Source organism: Anas acuta, unplaced genomic scaffold (assembly GCF_963932015.1).
Source record: "Anas acuta unplaced genomic scaffold, bAnaAcu1.1 SCAFFOLD_420, whole genome shotgun sequence".
NCBI lineage: Eukaryota > Metazoa > Chordata > Aves > Anseriformes > Anatidae > Anas > Anas acuta.
In genome coordinates this window covers 1-11857 of record NW_027076235.1, presented here as the reverse complement: position 1 = coordinate 11857, position 11857 = coordinate 1, and the positions used below count along the sequence as shown (strand labels likewise).

General features: G+C 65.3%; 2 protein-coding genes across 2 annotated transcripts; one reads left to right on the top strand and one right to left on the bottom strand.

Annotated features, from left to right (window-relative positions):
• The first annotated feature begins 1302 nt into the window (after positions 1-1302).
• On the top strand, positions 1303-7627 carry LOC137849138 (cysteine protease ATG4D-like). The gene is given in 11 exon segments (XM_068668628.1): positions 1303-1530; positions 2857-2940; positions 3032-3142; positions 3145-3204; positions 3969-4176; positions 4265-4329; positions 4426-4544; positions 6513-6591; positions 6693-6769; positions 6909-7028; positions 7117-7627. Coding segments are annotated over 11 exon segments (1275 nt in total). The 5' UTR covers positions 1303-1343; the 3' UTR covers positions 7282-7627.
• KRI1 (KRI1 homolog) lies at positions 7551-11853 on the bottom strand (the record flags this gene model as incomplete). Its single annotated transcript, XM_068668625.1, has 12 exons — positions 7551-8032; positions 8143-8238; positions 8328-8392; positions 8515-8645; positions 8728-8860; positions 8944-9005; positions 9107-9191; positions 9652-9822; positions 9923-10018; positions 10094-10211; positions 10286-10425; positions 11767-11853. Coding segments are annotated over 12 exons (1611 nt in total), but the record flags the coding sequence as incomplete, so codon positions are not given.
• Between the last annotated feature and the right edge of the window lie 4 nt (positions 11854-11857).

Here is an 11857-nt window from a genome sequence, read left to right as displayed (position 1 = left end):
ATCAGGGCACCCCAAATCCATCGGGGTGCTCCAAATCCACCAGGGCACCCCAAATAGGGAACCCTAAATAAATCAGGGCACAACAAATCCCTCAGGGCACCCCAAATAGGGAACCCTAAATCCACCAGGGCACCCCAAATCCTTTAGGGCGCCCTGAATCCCTCAGGGCACCCCAAATAGGGCACCCCATCTAGGGAACCCTGAATCCACCAGGGCACCCCGACTAGGGAACCCCAAATCCACCAGGGGCGCCATCCTAAGCGAGGCACCCCAGAAATGTGTGGGGACCCCAAATCCACCAGGGTGCCCCAAATAGGGAATCCCAATTCCATCAGGGCCCCCCAAACCCATCAGTGCCCCCACCCTAACCTGGGCACCCCAAAAGTGCCAGGGCACCCCAATAGTGCGTGGGCACCCCAACCCCATTAGGGTGCCCTAAACCAAGACACCCCGAACCTGAGGGCCCCCTATGCCTGACCAGGGCACCCCCAAACCCTACAGAGCCCCCCAAGAACCCAGATGTGACCCCAAATATCCCTGTGTCCTCCCAATGTGACCCCAAAATGTCGTGCCCCCCAAAACGTGACCCCAAATATCCCCGTGTGACCCCACAAGTGTGACCCCAAATATCTGTGTGCCCCCCAAAACGTGACCCCAAATGTTACATCCCCACAATGGAACCCCAAATGTCCCTGTGTCCCCCACAAAATGTGACCCCAAATATTGTGCCCCCCCAAAATGTGATCCCAAATATCCCTATGTCCCCCCATATGACCCCAAATATCCACGTGTCCCCCCCCAAAATGTGACTCCAAAATGTGACCCCAAATGTTGCACCCCCCCAAATGTGACCCCAAATATTTGTGTGGCCCCCCCAAATGTCCACAAATGTCGTGTCCCCCCCAAATATGACCCCAAATATCCCAGTGTCCCCCCCCCAAATGTGACCCCAAATATTCTCGTCCCCCCCCCAAAAAATGACCCCAAATACCCCTGGGTGCCCCCATAAACGTGACCCCAAATGTTGTGCCCCCCAAATGTCACCCCAAATGTCCGTTTATTCCTCCAAAATGACCCCAAATGTCACGCCCCCAAAAAGTATCCCCCGTGTCCCCCCCTAAACGTAACCCCAAATCCCCCCCCCAAACGCCCCAAGTGGCGCACTAGGCCCCGTCACCATGGAAACCCCCCACACTTCCGCCCGGCCGCGACGCCGCTTCCGGTTTCTGCCTGCCCGCACCCAAAATGGCGGCGGCCGTGCCCGTAGGCCCCGCCCCCCGGCGCCGGGACCACGCCCCCGCCGCCGCGGGCCCCGCCCCGCCCCGCGCGCCGCCGCCGCCGCCATGAGCGCGGGCCCGCGGCGGGGGGAGGGGGGGGCGGCGGCCGCGGGGCCCCTCCCGGTCCCGCTTCCGCTTCCGCTTCCGCTTCCGGTAGCGGGCCCGGTGAAGGCCCCGGTTCCGGTTCCGGGCCCGGTGAGGGGCAACGGGTGCGGGGCCGTTTTCCTGTCGGCTTTGAACAGCGTCAGATATGGTGAGGGGGGGGGCACCGGGAGGGTACCGGGAGGGTACCGGGGGGGTACCGGGGGGCACCGGGGGGCTTGGGATGGGGACCGGAGGCACCGGGTGGGTACCGGGGGGGCACCGGGGGCTACCGGGAGGGTACTGGGGGTCACCGGGAGGGTACCGGGGGTGTGTTTGGGGGTACCGGGGGGCTTGGGATGGAGAAAGGGGGCACCGGGGTGCACCGGGGGGGCACTTGGGGCTACCGGGAGGGTGTTAGGGGGTACCGGGGGGACTTGGGATAGGGAACGGGGGCACCGGGGGGTACCGGGAGGGTACCGGGGGGCTTGGGATGGGGTCTGGGGGTACCGGGGGCAACCGGGGGGGTACTGGGGGGGGCACCGGAGGGCTTGGGATGGAGAAAGGGGGCACCGGGGGGTACCGGGAGGGTACCGGGGGGGTAATGAGGGGGTACCAGAGTGGTACGGGGGACTCAGGGGGTCTTTGGGCGGGGGTAATGGGGTCAGGGGGGGCACAGGGGGGTCTTTGGGGGGGATACCGGGGGTGTACGGGGAGGGTTTGGGGGGCACCGGGGTGGGTATGGGGGGCTCAGGGAGTCTTTGGGGGGGGTGGGAATGGGGTCAGGGGGGGCACAGGGGGGGGTTTTGGGGGGGGTTACCGGGGGTCCTGAGGGCTCAGGGGGTCCTGTGGGGGGGGTGTTAATGGGGTCAGGGGTGTCCTGGGGTCTTGGGATGGGGGCTGGGGGTTACCGGGGGGGTCCTGGGGGGGTCCGGGGGTGCTTGGGGATAGGAGTAAATGGGGTGGGGGGCTCTGGGGGGGGTCCTGGGGGTGTGTGGGGGGCTCAGGGGGTCCCGGGGGGGTGTCCCGGGGGTCTTGGGATGGGGGCTGGGGGTTACCGGAGGGGTTACGGGGGTGTTTGGGGGGTCTCAGGGGGTCCTTGGGGGGGGGGGTCCCGGGGGTCTTGGGATGGGGCTCGGAGGTTACCGGGGGGGTACGGGGGTGGAATGGGGTGGTCAGGGGGTCCTTGGGGGGGGGAGAAATGGGGTCGGGGGTGGGATGGGGGGGGATAAGGCCCTTTTAGGGCCGTTTTGGGGTCCTGAGGGTCTCGGGAGCTTTTTTTTGGGGAGGGGTCGTTATTAGGGGAGGGGGTCCCCGACCATCCTGGGATGCCCCCAACCATTTTGGGGGGTCCCCAACCATTTTGGGGTGTCCCCAACCATTTTGGGGTTTTCACCGACCATCCCGGGGGGGTCACCGACTACCCCAGGGGGTCCCCAACCATTTTGGGGTTTAACCGACTGTTCTGGGGGGGTCTCCCTTTTGTGTCCCCCCCCAGGCTGGACCCTCCGACCCCGCACCCGTTTCAGCCCCGCGGCCCCGCTGCACCTCCTGGGCCGCGCCTACTGCTTGGGGACAGAGGGTGAGCACCGGGGGGGGGGGGCCTATTATTTGGGGGGGGGGTCCCGGGACTTTTGGGACCCCCAAAATTTTACCGTTTTCCCCCCCCCCAGAGGACGCCGAACGCTTCCGTCGGGATTTTTGTTCCCGTTTGTGGCTGACGTACCGCAGAGATTTCCCGGTGCTCCCCGGGACCTCCTGGAGCACCGACGGGGGCTGGGGCTGCGCCTGCGCTCGGGGCAGATGCTGCTGGCCCAGGGGCTGCTCCTGCACCTCCTGGGGAGAGGTGGGCACCCCAAAAAGATTTGGGATTTCCCCCTACGGTGCCCCGAAATTTTTCCCGATAGCTGAACGCACTGGGAGGGGAGGGGGTGGTCCCTGGGTGGTCCCGTGTCGTCTGGGATTCCGTATTGGGATGATTTGGGGTGTTTTGGGGGTTTTCTGTGTGTCCCCGTGTCTCTGGTGATCCCATATTCTGGGTTGGGATGTTTTGGGGTCCCCTGGGGTGTCCCCGTGTCCCTGGTGATCCCATATTGTCCTGATTTGGGGTGTTTGGGGGTTTTCTGGGTGGCCCCGTGTCTCTGGGGATCCCATATTCTGGGTTGGGATGTTTTGGGGTCCCCTGGGTGTCCCCATGTCCCCTGGGGAGTCCCCATATCCTCTAGGTGTCCCTGTGTTCCTGGTGATCCCATATTGCTCTCATTTGGGGTATTTTGGGTTTCCCTGGGTGTCCCCATGTTCCCTGGGCGTCCCCTGTCCCTGGTGATCCCATATTGTCCTGATTTGCGGTGTTTTGGGGTTTTCTGGGTGTCCCTGTGTCCCTGGGGATCCCATATTCTGGGTTGGGGTGTTTTGGGGTTTCTTTGGGTGTCCCCATGTCCCTGATGACCCCATATTGTTTTGGGGTTGGGATCTTTTGGGGTCCCCGGGGTGTCCCCTGTGACAGCGACAGAGACGAGATGGGGACACAGCGACCGCGATCCCACCCCCAAAACCACCCCAACCCCAAAAAATCCCCCCTAACGCCCCCCTCCCCGTGCTCGTTCCTAGACTGGACGTGGTCGGGGGCTCTGGGGGGGTCCCCGCTGTCCCCCCCCGCGCCCCCCGAGGCCGAGCGGTGGCACCGGGCGCTGGTGGCCTGTTTTGGGGACCACCCGGGGGCCCCTTTGGGGATCCACCGCCTGGTGGAACTGGGACGAGGAGCGGGGAAAAGGGCCGGAGACTGGTACGGACCCTCCATCGTCGCCCACATCCTCAGGTAAAAACCCCTGGGGGGGGGCTTGGGGGGCTCGGGGAGACCCCCACCCCAAAAAAAAACCCCTTATAGGGTCACCCATCCCATGCAGGAAAGCGGTGGAGAGCTGCCCCGAAGCCGCCGGACTCGCGGTTTACGTCTCGCAGGATTGCACTGGTGGGTGCTGGGGGGGGCTGGGGGCTCCCCCCTTTTATTTTTTAATGTGGGGGGGTCCCGGCTGAGCCCCCCCCCCCCGCCCCTAAATTTTGGCAGTGTACAAGGGGGACGTGGCCGGGCTGGTTAATGGGGTCGCCAATGGGGCCGTGCTGGTGCTGGTGCCGGTGAGGCTGGGAGGGGAGCGCCTCAACCCCGTCTACGTGGAGGGCATGAAGGTGAGGCTGGGGGGGTTTTTGGGGGGGTTTTGGGGTTTTGTCCCCCTGGGGGGGGGGAAAAGGGGACAACCTGCGTCTCTGGGGCACGGGGAGGTGTGGGGAACCCAAATCCATCAGGGTGACCCGAATAGGGGACCCCAAATCCATCAGGGTGCCCTAAATAGGGGACCCCAAATCCATCAGGGGACCCCAAATCTATCAGGGTGCCCCAAACAGGGTGCCCTAAATCCCTCAGGGCATCCCAAATAAGGGACCCCAAATCCATCAGGGTGCACCAAATAGGGCGCCCAAATCCACCAGGGGACCCATCCTAAGCAGGGCACCCCAGAAGTGTGTGGGGACCCCAAATCTACCAAGGCACCCCAACTAGGGGACCCCAAATCCCTTAGGGCACCCCAAATAGGGGACCCCAAATCCATCAGGAGCCTCATCCTAAGCAAGGCACCCCAGAAGTGTGTGGGGACCCCAAATCCCTCAGGGCACCCCAAATAGGGGACCCCAAATCCATCAGGAGCCTCATCCTAAGCAGGGCACCCCAGAAGTGTGTGGGGACCCCAAATCCAGCAGGGCATCCCAAATAGGGTCCCCCAAGTCCACCAGGGGCCCTGTCTTAAGCGTGGCACCCCAGAAGCGTGTGGGGACCCCGAATCCACCAGGGCACCCTAAATCCATCAGGAGCCTCATCCTAAGTGGCGCATCCCAGAAGTGTGTGGGGACCCCAAATCCACAAGGTCACCCCATATAGGGTCCCCCAAATCCACCAGGGCACCCCAAATAGGGCACCCCAAATCCACCAGGAGCCTCATCCTAAGCAGGGCACCCCAGAAGTGTGTGGGGACCCCAAATCCACCAGGGCACCCCAAATAGGGTCCCCCAAATCCACCAAGGGCCCTGTCTTAAGCGTGGCACCCCAGAAGTGTGTGGGGACCCCAAACCCACCAGGGTACCCCAAGACTTTTGGGACCCTCACCCCCAATCAGGACATCCCAAACAAAGCACCCCAAGTCTGTCAGGGTCCTCATCCTAACCAGGGCACCCCAATTGGGTTTGGGATCCCCAAATCCCTCAGGACCCCCAAACCCATTAGGGCCCCCACCCTAACCTGAGCACCCCAAAAAATGTAGGGTTGCTGCACGCATCGGGGCACCCCAAAAGTGCCAGGGTGCCCTAAACCAGGACACCCCGAACCTGAGGGCCCCCCCAAACCCTACAGAGCCCCCCCAAGAACCCAGATATGACCCCAAATGTCGCCATGTCCCCCCAAATGTCCTTGTGTGCCCCCCCAAATGGTACCCCAAATATCCCCGTGTCCCCCCCAAATGTGACCCCAAATGTCGCGCCCCCCCAAAACGTGACCCCAAATATCCCCATGTGACCCCAAGTATCCGTGTGCCCCCAAAAACACAACCCCAAATGTTGCACGCCCCCAAATGTGACCCCAAACATCCCAGTGTCTCCCCCAAATGTGACCCCAAATATTCTCGTCCCCCACCCCCCCCAAAAAAAAAGTGACCCCAAATATCCCCGGGTGCCCCCCCAAATGTGACCCCAAATATTCTCGTCCCCCACCCCCCCCAAAAAAAAAGTGACCCCAAATATCCCCGGGTGCCCCCCCAAACGTGACCCCAAATGTCCCTGTGTCCCCCACAAGTGTCCCCCAAATATCCCCATGTGTCCCCCCCCAAATGTGCCCCCAAACATCCCTGTGTCCCCCCCAAACGGACCTCAAATGTCCCCGTGTCCCCCCCCAAACGTACCCCAAATAACCCCGTGTCCCCCCCCAAATATGACCCCAAATATCCCCGTGCCCCCCCAACGTGCCCCCAAATGTCCTTGTGTGCCCCCAAATGTCCCCATGTCCCCCTCAAACGTACCCCAAATGTCCTTGTGTCCCCCCCAAACGTACCCCAAATATCCCCGTGTCCCCCCCCCCAAAATGACCCCAAATATCCCCGTGCCCCCCCCCAGGAGCTGCTGAAGCTCAAGTCCTGCGTGGGCATCATCGGGGGCCGCCCGCGGCACTCCCTCTACTTCGTCGGCTTCCAAGGTACCGTGGAGCTCCCCCGGGCCCCCCCCAGCTGTCACCGCACCCCCGGTGTCACCGTGGGGCCCCCCCCTTGTGTCCCTTGTCCTTGTCCCCCCCCCCAGATAATTTCCTGCTCTACCTGGACCCCCACTACTGCCAGCCCTACGTGGACACCTCCCGCGACGCCTTCCCCTTGCAGGTGGGTGCGAGCTGCCGGGGGGGGGGGAATAAAAAAAAAAACAAGGAAAGGACGCGGAGAATTAATTGGGGGGGCTAATGGGAGGGGGGGGGGGCTCCTTGGGGCACCACGCCCCCCCCCCCCACCGCCCCCTCCCCAGTCTTTCCACTGCAGCTCCCCCCGCAAGCTGCCCTTCGCCAAGATGGACCCGAGCTGCGCCATCGGCTTCTACGCGCGCCGCGGGCACGAGCTGGAGGAGCTCTGCGCCGAGCTGGCCCGGGTGAGTGCCCCCCCCCCTCCAAAAATTGATTTTATCCAAGGGGGGCCCCCCCCCAACCTCTTCACGTTGTTTTTTTTTAAAAAAAAAGGTGCTGGAGGCCCCCCCGGGCCAGGAGCGCTACCCCATGTTCACCATAGCCGAGGGCCGGGCGCAGGAGCAGGGTTTGGAGGAGCCGCGTTTGCCCCCCCCCGCTGCCCCCCCCCGCCGCCACAAAAGCCGAAAAAACGGCGGGGACGACTTCGTCCTCCTCTGAGGGGGCCCGCGGGGACCCCCCGGGGGGGGCCGTACACTGGATGAGCCGGGAGGGGGGGGGCAACCCTGAGCCCCCCCCCTCCCTTTCCCCTCAGGGTCGCTGCACGCTCAGGGCTGATTTTTTTCCGTTCCCAAGGGGCTGGGAAGAGGGGGGGGGACACGAGCCGACCCCCCCACCCCCCCAAGCACCCCACTGCTGGAAATTACCCCCCCCCCGTGCCCCCCCCCACCCCAAAATGGGGTCATTTCGGCCGTCACGCTGCTCGCGGCGAGGGTCGGGGTTTATTTATTGTGGCTCAGGCCCCCCCCTCGGCTGCCTGTCCCATTAAAGGTGTACTTGAAGCTCAGCATCGCCTCTTTTTAAGGGGGGGGGACACACGATTTTGGGGTGGGGGGGGGGGCGTTTCACCGTGCCCCCCCCTCGCCGTTGCCGCAGCAGCTGCCGGTAGCGCAGGCGCCGGGGGTTGAGGCCGAAGGCTTGCAGCCGCCTCCCGCTGAAGTTGCGCCCCCCCAGGCGCACGGCAGCCCCCAAGGGGGCCGTGCCCCGTGGCCGGACCCCCCCGGTAGGGGCCGGGGGGGGCGTGGAGGTAGCCGGGGGGGCCGCAGAAGCAGCCGGGGGGGGCGTAGAGGCTGTTGGGGGGGGCGCAGAGGCAGCCGGGGGGGCCCCCGCTTGCTGCCGCCGCCGCTTGTCCCGTTGCTTCTTCCCCACTTTGGTTTTCGGGGCTGGGGCCGCTTCGGGCTCTTCCTCCGTGCTGCAGGGAATTTGGGGGGTTTAAAGGGGTTGTGTGTGACCCCCCCAGGCTGTAGTGACCCCCCCCTGGCTCTAGTGACCCCCCCCCAGTGACGCCGGTCCCCTACGTACGTGGCCGCGAGGGATTTTAGGATCTGCCGCTTCTTCCACGTGTTCTGCGCCCGCCGGCTGTAGTTGGCCTGATCCTGCCGCTCCTCCCGCTCCGACCTGCAGGCCAGGACCCCCCCCCAGGCAAAATCAAGGGGGGGGGACACCCCAAAGCCCCCCCCCACCCTAAAAATCCACCCCCCCCTCACCGGTACATGCAGGTCTTGCGCAGGGAGCACCAGCGGTTCAGCTCCTTGTCGTCAGCGGCCAGGATCTGGGGAGCAAAAAGGGGGGGTTGTAAGGATCCTGGAGGGGTGCAGGCCCCGTGGGGGGGTCACGGGATGTTGTGGGGGGGGGGGGGCAGGGGTGTGTGTCCCCCCCCCGGGGGGGCTCTACCTCGTCGGTGGTGAGGCCGAAGTCGCAGGGGACGACGTTGCGGTACTTGAAGCGGCACGGCAGGTCCCCCACCAGGTCCTCGTAGTCCAGCCCATAATACTCATCCAGGTACTGCTCGAAGGTGCCGCTGGCTGTGCCGAAATTTTGGGGGGGGGCTCAGTAACCGCCCCCCCGGGGAAAAAAATAGGATTTGGGGGGGAACCCCCATGTTACCGGGGTCGAACGCCGGCTTCTCCCGCTCCACCGCCTCCCGAAATCGCGTCCGGCGCCGCTTCTTGCCCAGCGCCGGCGCCTCCCTCTTCCTGGGGGGGGCCGGGGGGGCGGCGGGGTCGTAGTCAGCGTCCATCTTAAGCGGGGGGGGCACAGGGTTGGCGTGGGGGGGTCAAATTTCCCCCCCCCGGGTGTTATAGGGGTGGGGGGAAGACGCACCACGAAGTCGGGGTCTTCGCAGTGAGGCTCCCGGCGGCCGCTCCACGCATCCCAGTTCCAGTCTGGGGGGGGGGGGGGACACGTTAGGGACGTGGGGGGGGCTCTGGTGGCCTTGGGGGGGGGACACGGTGGTGGTCTCGGGGGGGGGCTCGGTCCTACTCACCCTCTGGGCCTTCCTCGTCCTCCTCGTCCTCGAATTGTGGCTTCTCCTCCTCGCCGCAGCCGTAGTAATCGTCCCCAAAAACCTCCTGGGGGGGCACGGGGGGGGTTAGTGGGGATGGGGGGGCTCAGTGGGGACGGGGGGGGGCTTGGGGACAGGGGGGGGCTTGGGGACAGGCCAGGGGACAGGAGGGGGGCAGGACGGGGGGATGGGATAAGGGGGGAGAGAAAGAGCCCCAGCAGCAGGGATGGGGATGGGGGCAGGGTGGGATGGGGACAAGGAGGAGACAAGAAGGGGGTCAGGACGGGGTGGGGACAAAAAGGGGACAATAATGGGGTCAGGACGGGATGGGGACAACGAGGGGACAATAACGGGGTCAGAGGGGACAGGACAGGAGAAAAGGGGTCACAGCAGGACAGGACGGGGCCGCAACAGGACGGAGAGGAGCCCAGCGGGGACACCGAAGGACGGGGACACGGGGTTGGGGACAAGCCGGGGAGGGGACAGCAGGGGGACAGGGTGTGACAAAGGGGGTAGGGGACACCCACGGCCATCATTTGGTCGTGCTGGGCCGGGTCGAAGTCCCCCTCCAGTTGGCTCTCGCAGAAGCCCACGGCGGCGTTGCCGGTGGCCTCGCGCAGCCGCGCCAGGCGGGCGGCGATCTCCTCCCGCTTCAGGTTCTTCAGCTGCTTCAGCTCCTCCCGCTTCCGCGCCTTCTCCTGGGGACAGAAGGACAAAGGGAGGGGACAGGGGGACAGCGGGGTGAGGGACAGAGGGGCAGGGACCCCCCCTGACCCCCCCCAGCTTCCCACCTCTCACCTTCTTCTTCCTCTCCCGGACCTTCTCCCGCTTCTCCTTGCGGCGCTCGTCGCGGCGCCGCACCGAGGTGGCGATGCTCCGGGGGTACGTCTTCACCTGGGGGGGCAGGGGGGGCATCGTCAGCGTCCCCCCGTTGTCCCCGTTGTCCCTTTTATGTCCCCAACTCCCCACCTGCTCGGCCCCGGGCTCCTCGAAGCGAAAGTTGTAGCGGCGCTCGAAGTCCTCCTGCCGCGCCAGGAAGAGCTCGCCCTCGTCCGAGGAATCGGCCACGCTCAGGCCCGGGGGGGCCCTAGGGGGGGGACACAGAGGTGAGGGGACAGCTGTGTCCCCAAAAAGGGGACGAGGGGGGGTGTCCCCGCTCACCCCTGGCCGCCTTCCTCCTCGTCTTCCTCCTCCTCGTCCTCCTCCTCCTCCTCGCGGTAGCCCTGGTTGAGGATGTAATCCCGCAGGAAGCGCTCGCCGGGGTCCAGCGCTGGGTCGGCCCAGTAGCGCTGCAGGGGCACCTGTGGGGACATGGGGACAAGGGACATGGGGACAGGGACATGGGGACAAGGGACATGGGGACAGGGACATGGGGTGTGGGGACAGGGGCATGGGGTGTGGGGACAGGGGGACATGGGGACAGGGACATGGGGTGTGGGGACAGGGGGACAGGGACATGGGGACAAGGGACATGGGGTGTGGGGACAGGGGGCATGGGGTGTGGGGACACAGGGACAGGGGGACACGGGGACAAGGACATGGGGTGTGGGGACACAGGGACAAGGGACATGGGGACACGGGGACAGGGACATGGGGTGTGGGGGCACAGGGCCTGGGGACATGGGGACAGGGACATGGGGTGTGGGGACAGGGGGACATGGGGACAGGGACATGGGGACAAGGGACATGGGGACAGGGGACATGGGGACACAGGGACAGGGACATGGGGACACGGGGACAAGGGACATGGGGTGTGAGGACACAGGGCTTGGGGACATGAGGACAGGGACATGGGGACAGGGACATGGGGTGTGGGGACACAGGGCCTGGGGACAAGGGACATGGGGACACAGGGCATGGGGACACGGGGCATGGGGTGTGGGGACACGGGGACAGGGACATGGGGACAAGGGACATGGGGTGTGGGGACAGGGGGCATGGGTTGTGGGGACACAGGGACAGGGGGACATGGGGACAGGGACATGGGGACAAGGACATGGGGTGTGGGGACACAGGGACAGGGGGACTGAGGGCATGGGGTACGGGGACACGGGGCATGGGGACATGGGGACAAGGGACATGGGGACACAGGGCATGGGGACACGGGGCATGGGGTGTAGGGACACAGGGACAGAGGGCATGGAGTACGGGGACACAGGGCATGGGGACACGGGGTGTGGGGACAGGGACATGGGAACACGGGGACAAGGGGCATGGGGTGTGGGGACATGGGGACACAGGGCGTGGGGACATGGGGACAAGGGCCTTGGGGACACAGGGATGCAGTGCTCTGAGGGCTTGGGGACATGGGCTGTGGGGAAATGGGGACACAGGGTGTGGGGGCACAGGGCCTGGGGACATGGTGACAAGGGGCTTGGGGACACGGGGATGCTGTGCTGGGGACTTGGGGACAGGGGGCTTGGGGACACGGGGACATGGCAGTGAGGACATGGGGACAGGGGGCTTGGGGACACGAACACGGGGCTGTGGGCACACAGAGCTATGAAGACATGGGGACAGGGGGACACGGGGACAAGGGGACATGGGGCCGGGGGGACACAGGGACAAGGGGACGGGACACGGGGACAAGGGGACACGGGGACAAGGGGACAGGGGACACGGGGCCATCCCCAGCCCCTCACCAGGTCCCGCAGCGGCTCCTCCTCGGGGATGTCCCCTTGTCCCTTCAGCCAGCGGATGTAATCCTCCTCCTCGCGGGCCTGGGGGGGGACA